General features: G+C 35.6%; 1 protein-coding gene across 1 annotated transcript in view; it reads right to left on the bottom strand.

The window, feature by feature from the left end:
- Positions 1-3,837: 3,837 nt before the first annotated feature.
- The window catches only part of LOC144446282 (nuclear pore membrane glycoprotein 210-like), a 29,775-nt gene continuing 20,214 nt past the window's right edge, over positions 3,838-13,398 (bottom strand). Inside the window, exons 32-44 of the mRNA XM_078136031.1 lie at positions 12,933-13,024; positions 12,306-12,483; positions 11,566-11,738; positions 11,310-11,394; positions 10,648-10,780; positions 10,040-10,176; positions 9,320-9,443; positions 8,440-8,592; positions 7,786-8,039; positions 6,892-7,099; positions 5,023-5,139; positions 4,430-4,549; positions 3,838-3,983 (exon numbers count right to left, since the gene is read on the bottom strand). Coding sequence (XP_077992157.1) covers positions 3,871-3,983; positions 4,430-4,549; positions 5,023-5,139; positions 6,892-7,099; positions 7,786-8,039; positions 8,440-8,592; positions 9,320-9,443; positions 10,040-10,176; positions 10,648-10,780; positions 11,310-11,394; positions 11,566-11,738; positions 12,306-12,483; positions 12,933-13,024 — 1,887 coding nt within the window. The 3' untranslated portion in view covers positions 3,838-3,870. The remainder of the gene's footprint in view (positions 3,984-4,429; positions 4,550-5,022; positions 5,140-6,891; positions 7,100-7,785; positions 8,040-8,439; positions 8,593-9,319; positions 9,444-10,039; positions 10,177-10,647; positions 10,781-11,309; positions 11,395-11,565; positions 11,739-12,305; positions 12,484-12,932; positions 13,025-13,398) is intronic.

The following is a 13,398-nucleotide window of genomic DNA, read 5'->3' as shown; positions in this document are numbered from 1 at the left end:
ACTTCAACAACTTCAGTGGAGCGACTCCTGATTTTAAAAAAAATTAATGAGAATAGTTTGGCTTTTTCTTGCGCACATTAACAGCAAAAGTTGCAGGTTTTTCTTTCTGAGGCATATTCTGCTGACATTTCCTGCAGCATTTCTAAGAAAACAAATCATAAAACCTATTCTAAATGTAAATCACTTAAACAAAATTTATGAATGTACTCAACATCAGTTAACAAAAATATACACAGCAATACAAAGATTTGAATTGAAAACTATTGCATTTAAACAACTACTGCCTGGCTATGAGGTTACTACTAGATGTCTATTACCTTGAGGCTAAAAGCAGAGGGAAATAGTTACAACAGCACAAGGGATAATATGGTGTCTACTAGTGCCCAAATAGGGCAAGGCAATAAGTGTTTTATATTAAAGCACAAGGGATAATATGGTGTCTACTAGTGCCTGAATAGGACCAGGCAATACATGTTTTATATTAAATCATGAGGGATAATATGGTGTCTACTAGTGCCCGAATAGGGCCAGGCAATAAGTGTTTTATATTAAAGCATAAGGATATGGTGTCTACTAGTGCCTGAATAGGGCCAGGCAATAAGTGTTTTATAGTAAAGCATGAGAGATAATATGGTGTCTACTAGTGCCCAAATAGGGCCAGTCAATAAGTGTTTTATAGTAAAGCATGAGAGACAATATGGTGTCTACTAGTGCCCAAATAGGGCCAGTCAATAAGTGTTTTATAGTAAAGCATGAGGGATAATATGGTGTCTACTAGTGCCCAAATAGGGCCAGGCAATAAGCGTTTTATAACACATCACATTCTCAGGCACACCTTTTTTTCAGTCAAAGCAAATCAACGATAAGTACTGCATGAACATGACTCATGCTCCTATATGCAAATTGAGGTCACTATGGGTCACTTCCATACCACATGATATAATCTAAACCAATCACTGAAGACTTCATGAAAATGTGTTATAATACAATATATGAAATCTGAATTGTACAAATCTTTAGTACTTGTATTCCTTTTATAATCAAAGAGTCTGTTTCCTGAGTCAATTTCTTTCATCAATAAATAAGTTTTGAAACAATACATCAGATGTACATATTTTGGCGTTTTCAAAAGTTGGATCCCCAGTTATTGATACAGGTTTCTTTTTGTTCTTGAGCTTAACCTTGGCTTCCCTGGGAACCATTGCTATGAAACCTTCTACCTTACTCAATATACAAATCCACACAATATGGCTATGGAGAGCAGACATGATAAAACCCCATTAATGATGATTTTTAAAAACTTACTGTATACAGACAATCTATTAGAAATAAAACTGTTGAAGTTTCTTGAATATTTCAGTTTCAATATCAACTTTACATAGACACAAGCTGAGTATATATATATTTTTCTTGGCTGAAAATACCAAGTTTTTTTACTTGGGTGAAAATACTGATATAAAACCTTGTTTGAACTATTCTGATCTTGATACATGTATATGCCTCTGAAAGCATTAAAAATCATCTCCTGGCATTGTTAGCATAGTTGATAGCCCAATAGCAGATTTTAAGACCTTTTAGTACTTGTATATTTAATCATATTGAATTGTTTATGAATCCCAGGTTTGAGTTCCAATTTGAACATGGTGGTTTACTAGTATGATACTACCAGTAACTTGTCATATGCAGCAAAAAAGTTTTCTCATTTATCAAAAAAAGGAGAAAAAAAGTAAACATGGCTTATGTTCCTTTCAAAATTTATGTTTTCGGACTGTTCAGAATTTGATTTGTCATGATTCATAGACTTAAACTTGACTTTATTCATTTCATTAAATGATGCGGTCAACAAATTCATTTATCTCATACATAAATATACATACCAATAAATACAAGTATGTTCTGTTTTTCACTGAGTATTTTCATGTTTCTTAGAACCTTCAAGCACACTACATTTTCCAGAATGTTCACATATTTTTGTGTGAACTACAAACTAAAAGCAATATTTTGTAGTTTGCCAGACCATAATTCAGGATATATACGGGTTGAATTATTTTTCTGCCATGTCCTGCTGACACGGATGATAACTCTTTTTATTAGAGTTTTTGCATATCTGGTTGTTTAGTATCAAAAAGTTCTTTCGCTAAACATTAAAACTTTTATCAAATATTGTGATTTGGCAAGTGGACTGCAAGTAATACTAGTTGAATGAGTTGATGGGTATACTATCAAAACTTGTCAAATGCTGCAATTCAGAAACTAGATTTTTACTGCAGCTGACCATCTACACACAGATTGTGTATTCCAGTTAGTATTCTGCCAACACTTGTCCCCACTTGTTGCTACTGATTTGTACTCAACCCCCACCCCCACCCACCCCAAATCTAAGACAAAGTTCCACCAAGTCCTAGAGTTCACATCTGTTACGAACTTGCTGACAATTTACACCTTTTGATAAATTTGAACAATATTTATATTACTAATAAATATAAACCATCCACTTGCATAGGAGAGATCAACAGAAAATCCACACATACAAGAAATCAAGTGTCACCTTTCAGAAATCTGTATTTCATGGTCATTAATTTCCAAAATTATACATTCATGAAGTACTTTTTCATATTATTTTTACTGCGTCCAAAAGTAAATTATGCACGATTTCAATAATTTAAAATTTCCATAATATTCTTGAGTTTTCTGTACATTTTAGAAATTTTTTTATAGATTTTTTTCAAAAATGGAACACTGAATAAAATATTAGTTACTGGTGGATACTTTTGTTATTTGATGGAGAAATAATGTGATGGTGTAACATAAGAATGGATAACTGTCAAATGTAGTCAAACACTCAAACTGTTAGTACAAACATACCTAGACTGTAGTGATGTCATCAGTCAAGGCTTATCAACCTGTTCTAATGTTAAGGGAAAGAGTGATTAGACGGTGCCCACAACAGCTGATATGTCAGTCTAAAACATACCAAGTACCGATAATATTACAACAGCAAGTCAACTACTGGCTAGCTAATACAGACTCAACCTATCACTAAAACTACCACTGCAACATGTTGATATAAGTTATCAATGGACATAGATGTAATTACACTCACAGTAGGGTGAAAGTGAGTTATACTCAAGTGACCTCACATTCAACCTCAATCAGAGATTACACTGTATTGATTACAGGGTGATTATATCCACATGACCAAGGCTATCAACCACATGTGCAATCTACGACATACAAAAATACTTTAAGTTTGCTGATAGCTTGTTTTCGTTGCTGTACTGTACGTGGTGGCAAATGTGGTGGCAAATATATACGGCAAACAACTTGAAAAGATACAAATACAAGCCTACATTTGGAATGCGTGGGAAGCACACATATGACGCTCTTTCTGCAATCATTTTATTTGGAGTTCAACTGTTGGAAAATAAAAGGAAAGCTCCAGTAAGGGTATATTTCTGTCTTTTAATACACTTGTATTCATAACTGCTATAAACTTAAGTATGATTCTGGGTGATAAAATTTCACTTTGGTCACTTACTCAACTTTGAAATCTTGTTAAAAAGCTCTGCTGCACTTGACATGTATTCAGCTATTTTGAGGATTTCCTGCAAGGGTTGATGGGAAAACCTCTGGTGATGACATCACAATTACTAATCTCTTTGTCTTCACACTCGTTGTGAAGTCAATACCAGTGTACTAAAAGCAGAAATAAGTGATTGGACTTTTTCTTGAAGACAATTTCTATGGTTTTTATATATCCTCTTATTCATGAGGTATTGCAAGACTTCTGGCAGCCCCCCCCCCCACCCCACCCCACCCCACCCCACCCAACCCCAATAAAATTTGTACAAATCCTTGGCTCTTGATAGTTTAGTATTGATCTTGTCCTGTACTCCATAACTTAGTTGCCGATCTTCTATATGGTGATGTGTTTTGATACGGTGAAGAAGTATTTAATGATTGATTTCTTCCTGGACTGTAGCCTGTAAGTAGAAAAGCCAGAATAAGCTTTTTTACACATAGCACATGACTTTGTACTGGTATAGCGAACTTGTAAGCCTTCCATTTTGAATGATGCATTGTGGGAAACAGAGCAAAATTTATTATTCTTTAAGACAAAAATCCATAGCAGCTGTAAACAATGTATGAACTTGTTTGCAACCACATATAATCAAGTTTTAGTTTAGACACATTGTATACCTATATGCAAATAAGCATGCAATGTACATAAATTCACTTAAACACAAGAACCCTATGGCATGTGATTGTCACCATGGATACTCAGGATAAGGGTAATTATCATGCATTTTCTGCTGCATTCCCATCCGCTTTACAGTTAGAGAAAACATTGCAAGCATACTGCATGCAAAAATCCAAAATGTAAAAGATTGGAACTCATGTGTCATGGGGGTTCTGTCATAGTACATACCTTGCTGTACTGGTGTCTGGGCAGTGTATTGTGGTGGCGGTGACCCTTGACCTGGTGCAAGGAACACATCAGGTCTGGCATGACCTCTGTAGTACCTTGGTACTATAAAAATATGATAGCCTGAAATAAAGATTGTAAGAAATCTGATTAGTTTCAGTACTCCTTGTTTAATCAAGTTACTGAAGTGGCCTGGATTTCAAATCAAAACAACGTACATTTTAGATTTTCAGGGCTTGAGCTTAATTTCCAATCCTGGTAGTCCAATTTAGCCAAATTAACAGTTTCAGCTACACTTTTCTATTGAATTTCATTGATCTGACAGACTACCATCTCATGAATGAATTTGGTAGCCTAGATATGATGTTTATTTAGTATAGTCTATGTATGTGCTGTGGATTACTGCTTATTTCAAGCCCCGGAAAAATATGGGTACACTTTTAGATTCTTTTGTCTTCTATTTCAAAATTATTGTATGGTGACCACTATTTTTCTGTTCATTTTAACTGAGAATGGGTGAGAGTTTTCTTGTACAAAGTAACACCAAAAGTTGAAGATTTGTATTCTCGAGATGTATAGAATATTGCTGTACATACCTATGAAAAGTAAGCCTATCGTTGCAAGTACTAGTAGAATATGATATAACCAACTCTGATAATTATCTGACATAAAACGGATGATTCTTGCAGAATTCGATAACTTGACAGGTTCAACTGGCAAAGAAAGAAAAATTATGAACATGAGAGAATGTGGAACTGTTTGACAATAACACAGATAAAGATACTTATAGGGTTGTTGTACTGTACTGTACTGCACTGCACTGCACTATACTGTACTGTACTGTACTGTACTGTACTGTACTGTACTGTGCTGTGCTGTGCTGTGCTGTGCTGTACTATACTGTACTGTACTGTACTAGACTGTACTGCACTGCACTATAATGTACTGTACTGTACTGTACTGTACTAGACTGTACTGCACTGTACTGTACTGTACTGTACTGTATTGTAAATTTCAATTATCATAATAATAGTGACAAAAAAAAAGAACAAAAAAAGGAGATACTTAAAAGGGGAATGCCACGCCAGGAAATCAAAGTAGTTTCATAAACTTTAGGTTCTGGACAGTCATTTCATTATTTCACATCACATAGTGTTCATGGATTTGCCAAGAAACACCAAACTGAATCCTGTTTCACATTTATAATAGTAAACCATTATTGCCTCATGGGACAGCAGACATGCATATGTATTAAATGAGCAATAAATACTCCTGACTTTTAAGTGCTTATTACCTTCTGATAAGAATTTCATATACACATGAATATATCTTAGATGAACAATAAATATTCAAGACACCCAAATGCTTATTACCTTCAGTGTTCTCCAAGAGGGGATTTAGCAGGGCTCGACGCCCTGGTATTGACGTTCAGTGCCCTGCTTTGATGTTTTGCGCCCCGGTATATCAGTCACATGCCCTGTTGTCATAGTTTCTCACTCTCTGTTTAAGATCCTCCGCCCGTATAGTTCCAAGAACATTTGTATTCTTTGAACCCATTACTAATTGTTATCACACGTTAAACCATTTAACCAAACTCGCTAGGAAAACAAATGCCCTGAAACAAACAATTGTTCGCACTTTTTCCGAAGTAAAGTGACACCATGCGCTATGCCACGCAATAACGTGTTTCCCCTCCACTGTCTATGATTACATAAATTACATGGCAAACGTGATGTTGTAGACTTTCGACTAGTATTCTTCAATGTCGTCAAAAAAGTATAACAGACTCATATACTCATATACCTTTTCATAAAGTGGTGATGTTGTGTCCAATCATTAGTTTTCTGTTCAAATTTATTCTGAAAACATTTTTAGTTAATAGTTGGCCATCATATATCATGACGTTTGACCATGGCGCCTGTATACAAAATACCAATATGGCAGATAATGACATCACAAACTCATAAGTCATCAATAGTAAAGTATAGTAAGTCTCACGTATCGCAAGATTTCGGCCAGATGCGACACCATACAGGTGTACACAAACGTTTTAATGCTTTTTAAGTCTACTCATCTCTGGACATTTAGTTTGAAATAAATTGTAGCTTTTCTGAGTGTTATGCAAATCATATGAATACATTATGCAAATGAGCCACCCTGCTGTCAAAACAATCCATGGAGAACACTGCTTCAGATAAATAGGCATGAATATTTACTGTTCATAATCTATTCCTATATTAGAATGTAGTATAGGGGTAGACACTTGATTTAACTCTCCTCTTGTTGTTCCTAAGCAACTATGCAAACAAATATGGCTGCCATTTAGAAAAACTGTGACATGAGCACTGTTTTTTGTTGTAAATTTGTTGTAGCATCCTTATTGAACTGAAGGTATTTGTGTAATAACATTACTGTATGTATGGTGTGTGTATATCCCTTGTTCTGTATCATCTTTACAAACATACCTGGTTTTCCCTTCATATCCACATAATGTATATTGACTGGTACTTTGAGATCCTGTCCTGTCATTGTTGATGTTATCTCTATATAAACCTGTACATTGTCTTCTTGTAGAAGTCTAGTCGTGTCTGTCAGAGACACTGTGTAGCGTTGACTGATTTGGCCCTCCTGGACACTACCTAGTTCAACAATGGACACATCACTGGACATCACCTGCAATGTATGAGTGAGTGAGTGAGTGAGTGAGTGAGTGAGTGAGTGAGTGAGTGAGTGAGTGAGTGAGTGAGTGAGTGAGTGAGTGAGTGAGTGAGTGAGTGAGTGAGTGAGTGAGTGAGTGAGTGAGTGAGTGAGTGAGTGAGTGAGTGAGTGAGTGAGTGAGTGAGTGAGTGAGTGAGTGAGTGAGTGAGTGAGTGAGTGAGTGTGTGTGTGTGTGTGTGTGTGTGTGTGTGTGTGTGTGTGTGTGTGTGTGTGTGGCAAACATCAGTAATATGTACACAACCTGTGCACACCTTTCTCACTTTATTGAAAAATATTTACGTTCAGATTTTGTAAAACAATATTGATGATTTACAATGTCACATTTATAAAACAATGTCACAGTAACACGTTCCACAACAGGTCAATCATTTTTTTTATTACAAATTTTTGAGGTAGGATGTCACTCCCGACTTTTTTTTCTCCCCTTAAATACACACAGACACAAAGTAAATTTACCATAGTTAATGTATTAATTCTGTTGTGTAAAGTGTCGCACATGTTTCTGGGCGGTGAATATTTAAACCAAGTTATGAATAGCAGGTCAGTATTTATAGTATGAAGTGTATGGTTTCAAGTGGGTACTAGTGCAACATCACTAATCACGGGTTTGAATGGTCAGTGTGTATATGTATGTAACTCACCCTCACAGTATCCCGTACTTTCTTCACACCTTGGATAAGTAATTCACCGTTAGGATGTGCATTACTGAGTGAAATCTCACTTTGGCTGACATGAAAACCAGGGATGAATGGCAGACTTAAAACAGACGACTGGACTTCTTGCTGGTGTTCTTGTCTTAAAACAGTTACTGATAGTTGTAGGTTGGTATTAATGGTACTCAATAACTGTGCTGAGTATCCTGATTCTAACTGACTCACAATGCATAAATATTGACCTGTAGGTAGAAAAACAAGGAAGTCAAAATTTAATGTTAAAATTGTTATGAGCTGACACACCAAACTTCTCAAATATCTTCTTTTTTATCATATACCCAGTATTGTGTCAAAGGTAACCTAATGGGAAGCGTGTGCATCATGCCCCACATACTTAGTCAAAAGATTTGGCTTTGATTTGTACTTTTTTATGAATAAAATAATGTTTCATTATCAATTTATACAGTTATGTTATTAAAATGATGTTTCCATGCCACTTCATAGGATGTATGGTAAAACATACGCTTTGAGGAACTTGGAAGTACAGCCTTATGGGCCCTCCAAAGTCAGGTCCATCTATCGTACAACTTCAGTTGGCAAATCTGGGCTGTAAAGATGATCATTACTTGAAAAAGATCTTACCTGTATCTACATCAAAATCTGCATACACTTGGAATAGATCATGTGCTTTGATTTCTATGTGTTTGTCCTGGAATGCCATGTTACATCTGAATGGCACACTATGCAGTACAAGTTTATTATACACTGTGGCTAGCTCTTCACTGCAGTTTTCTCCTATGGTTGGAAACAAACATGTTATTACAACGGATAAGTTATTTGTCAAGTAGGGATTACTATGGAAATCAAGCTATGGAAATTAAGGTAAACTAAGATAGACACAAACTAAAACTATTGTTGTGCATGTGGTAGGTTACATAAGTGATTGATAGTGGTAACACTAGTTTTACTTGTATTGATCAGTTTGCCTCTAGCTTGATTTCCATTGCAGTAGTTTAGGTTAGAACATTTTACACAGAATTATTGGAATTTGCTTTCAATATATATTTTTGGAATAGCTACACAACTGTGCATGATCACATTGCGATGGTAATACCATGGCACTACCATAGATTTATGTGTACCAATGTACTGCAGCATGTCACATACAAATATTGTCATGCAACAAAATGTTATAAAGGTTGACCATATTCCCTGTATTTATATACTAATGCATTACAGTAGGGCAGGTGACCTTTGACATAATATTATGACAAGTCATTGACCTTTGACATACTGTTAAGACAGCTTACTGACCATCATCATAATAATTTGACAGGTTATTGACCGCTGGCACAATGTCATGACCTGTTATGGACTTTTGAGATGCTGTCATGACCTGCAACTGACCTTTTACCATAATTTGACAGGTCACTGACCTTTACCATAATTTGACAGGTCACTGACCTTTTACCATAATTTGACAGGTCACTGACCTTTGACATAATTTTGAAAGATTACTGACCTTTGACATGACTTGTTGATCCTAACAGGACTGGGAAGGAATAGGAAGAACTTCTTACCAAGTTACTGACATAGGCAATAGTGTTACTATCAATGTACACATGTCTTATCGGATGGACCGTTATCTAAACAAGTAAAATCATAGAGAAAGAATTTATTTCAAAATGTACACTTTTCATTTATATCAAACTAGAACAAATTCTTAATATTTAGAAATAAGTAGGTATAGTAAAGATAATACTAACTATTTATATTCATACTAGATTAGCAAAATCAGTGCCAGCCTAGCTGCTAGACACTCAAGCAATTCTGTTAACTTTGAAAGTGACCAAAGGTGTTGTCGAGGTCTTGCCTGAGGTATGGTCATCCTTGGTAACCTTCCAAGCACAGATCTGATGTCTTGTTATAAGACCATGTTAGTGCTTGTCTCCAGTGAGGATCAACCCTCACTGAGTAAACTTTCATGATAATATAGAGAAAGAAATGAGGTTTCCTTCATTAAATGCTTGACATGATATGCGTACTGTACTGAGATGTGCTGGCACCCTCGGCTCTTGAAATGTAGCCAAGCCCACAATGGGGATGGGCACCAACCTGCACACCCCTCTTTACAATAATCAAAACCCAAAAGGTCAATTGTATAAACACAAATGGATAGAGTACAATCCTTTTTGGGGGCGTTTATTCTTGCACATAGGGGTGTATTTATACATTGACTCACCTCGGTATGAGTGACAAAGTTCTCTGAAATGTTTTGATAAATGGTTGTCGTTCCGGGTCTTTTTGCTACGGCTATCCCAGCCTGCCGGTCTATGGACAACACACTACTATCCTGAGAAATCCAACTTCCTCTCCTCCCTAGAATGCGGAAAACTCACAATAAATAACAAAAGTAGCACATATTTTTTAGTAATTGGTTAATTGTATATCATTCTCCAATTTCTTTTCTATGTTCACCCAAGCAAAATTTAGGTAACATAAGTGGCCTTGTTACCCCTTATCTCGAACTTGTACCGACAACACTTTTGGATCACAAGTATTGGAGAATGATACACTACATTCCGTATAACATTAATTTTGGAAAAATTTAGGAACGAATTGGGGTTTTGAAGATTTTGGGTATTGCATAATCAATGACAGAAACATACGTTGATCTTATGTAGATATGACCACAAAATAAATCCTATATTTTCCCTTTATTTTCAAATATTATTTACAAAGTGACAAAGAAAAGTGTTGAATTGCTTTGAAGGGTAAATATAAACTATGAGTGGTTGCCTGATCCATGCAGATTTTTTTGCAAACTTTATATCTTCATGTATTACTCACCGTCCTTTGCACGCAATGGTGAACTAAAACAGATAATATCAGCCATCACTATATCGGAATTACCAGACCCAATCACACGATCTACTGGCACGTTGATGTAATCGGCAATACGAGGATTATTCTTATCCCAAACCTAGATAAAAAATACAGAAATTAATCAAATTTATGAATGTTTATTTTTGAGTATGATGATACAAAATCCTATGAAATGTTTGATAATTTGATATCGTCTTAAACTTTAATATGTTTCATAGATTGCACAAAGATTGCACAAATTCCTCCCTATACATTAAAGTTGTACTTTGCCACAAGATATACATGTAAGATGAAATCTGGCAAACAAAAACAGCATTGAATTATAGTATATAAAATCACAGCTTGTAACAAAACTTGAACATTTTATTTGGTGAAAGATACTCATTTTAAAAACAGGTAAAACAAACAAATGTATTGTATATTGATAACTCTTACATATCACTTGTACTGTTTCCATGGAAACTGCTTTACACATCACCAGTGCATTTACCACAGTAATTGTTCTATACATCACTCATACTATTTCCATGTAAATTGAAAAACTGTTTTACACACCACTTGTGCTATTAGTATTACCATGGAAACTCTTTTAACTTGGTATAAAAAATAATATTTAGCTTTCTCACCTTGAATATTGTATTTCCAATAGATGTTGCCCTGGCAACAAAAGTACCATTTTGGAGGCCCTGGTTCACTTGTAGTAGGTCAAACCTGTGAAGGATTTATAGCATAAAAATGTCATTGGAATTGTTTGCCTTCTTATGTACAGTATATTCTTATATAAAGAATTACATCCTTGGACATCACCAACAGACCACATAACCAAGGAATTGGAAAACTTAAATAGAAAATGTGCAAACACTATGATTCATGTATATTTACCTGTTAATTCGGAAAATTAATTCAGTATTTGTAGCATGGAATTTTTCACCGACGTCGTCATGGAAACTAATAATGAAGGACAGAGCAATTCCAACAGGAAATGAGAAGAGTTTTTGTCCTGTTGTTGTAACAGTTGACTCACAGTTGATGGACAGATAGGAAACTGGCTTGACCTGGAATAAGAATGGTATATAGAGTACAGTTACCAATGTTGGTTGTTTGCTGACTGTCACATACTATGACAGAATTCTGTGAAAGTATGGCTGTAGAGAATACCACAATCACTCTTTGCAAATACCCCTAGTACACCACACTGACACTCCAACATCATGGGGTTCTGTTATTGCATAATTATCTAAAACTGCAAATTTCATACAAAATGCAAGTGTTCGTACGATTTCAAGTACATATGGAACAATTGGGCACTCATTTGATTGCAAGTATTGCACTTCAGTGTCAATACCAACAGTATAGATGCAAGTATCACTGGTACATAACAATACATTTTAACTAATGACTGTTGAAGGGGTGTGCTTACCTCAGCCATTCAAAATCAGATATACGAGTACTTGGTCATTATTCCTGCAGCATATGTGCAATTGTCACCTTCAGAGTATACATGTATATCTATGGCATAATCACCCAGTGCGTCGCCTTTAATTACTAAAGTATTTGACTCCGACCACTTAGATGTTGACAGAGAGGGACAAAATTATCAAACTCTCCTGGGTTTTACTTACTTTGACCAATATTACGAGTGTTTGATTAATTCCAAATTCTTCATGTGATGTGACTAAAATTGATGAGTGTCCTGATAATGCTGAGGACTTGACATGACCCATGGCATCCACGTCTACGACTGCTTTACTTATACCACCGCCATTTTGTATGCTGTATGTCATCTGAGCTGCACCGTCTCTGCAATGACAGACACAGAAAATGAAGAAGTCAGTAGAAACTGGTTGTACAGAGTGAAGCCTTTTGAAAAATTCATTCTGATTGGTTACGAAACATTGGAAAAGTGATTTCTGTTGTCAAGTGAGATGAAGCACTTTATAAGGTTTACTCTGATTGGTCAGAAAATATGAAAATGATAACTGTTGTAAGAAGACATGAATCACTTTGGTAACATTCATTTTGAAAAGCAAACATCATTTGTCAAATGGCCTTTTGAGAGATTTTTTCTGAATGATTGAGTTACTCATCAACCCCAAATGGTTGCACCTTGTTCTCAATTTGACGATTTCTAACCAGGCAAACATCAAATAGTTATGTTTCGTACCATCACCATCATTACCGGTATATTCCTAAGACAAATTTATATACTAACAAAATAATAGAACTAATAAATTGATTGCAGGCCTTACCTGTTTGTCTTTAGTGAAGTGTGAGTGTTCGGTGACATCAGCAACACACTGTGACAGGTATCAGGATTAACAAGAGATAACTTGGCAAATACCTACAAAATGAAAATCATCATATATTACCAACTAATAGTTACGAAAACTTGTATGAATGAGGTGAAAAGACACACGTTTATCATCTTCTTTCTCACAGTTACACTGTTTTCTCTAAGACTAGCATCAGCACCATTTCCTCCTAAGACCTTTAAATTGTTCCTATCCAATAAGTGTATGCTGCTTTCGTACTTGGGATAGGCGATATTTGATAGTTCACTTTTATTTCTTTTTATGTTAGCAACAAGTACCAACTGTAAATGGTCTGTTGTCAATAGTTGTATCACTGCCATCACCATCACAATCCTCCTCCTCCTCCTCCTCCTCATCATCATCACCACCACCACCACCACCACCATCATCATCATCATCATCA

This window comes from Glandiceps talaboti, chromosome 15 (assembly GCF_964340395.1).
Source record: "Glandiceps talaboti chromosome 15, keGlaTala1.1, whole genome shotgun sequence".
Classification (NCBI taxonomy): domain Eukaryota; kingdom Metazoa; phylum Hemichordata; class Enteropneusta; family Spengelidae; genus Glandiceps; species Glandiceps talaboti.
Note: the sequence above shows the minus strand (reverse complement) of the source record. Positions and strands in the feature narration are given on the sequence as shown.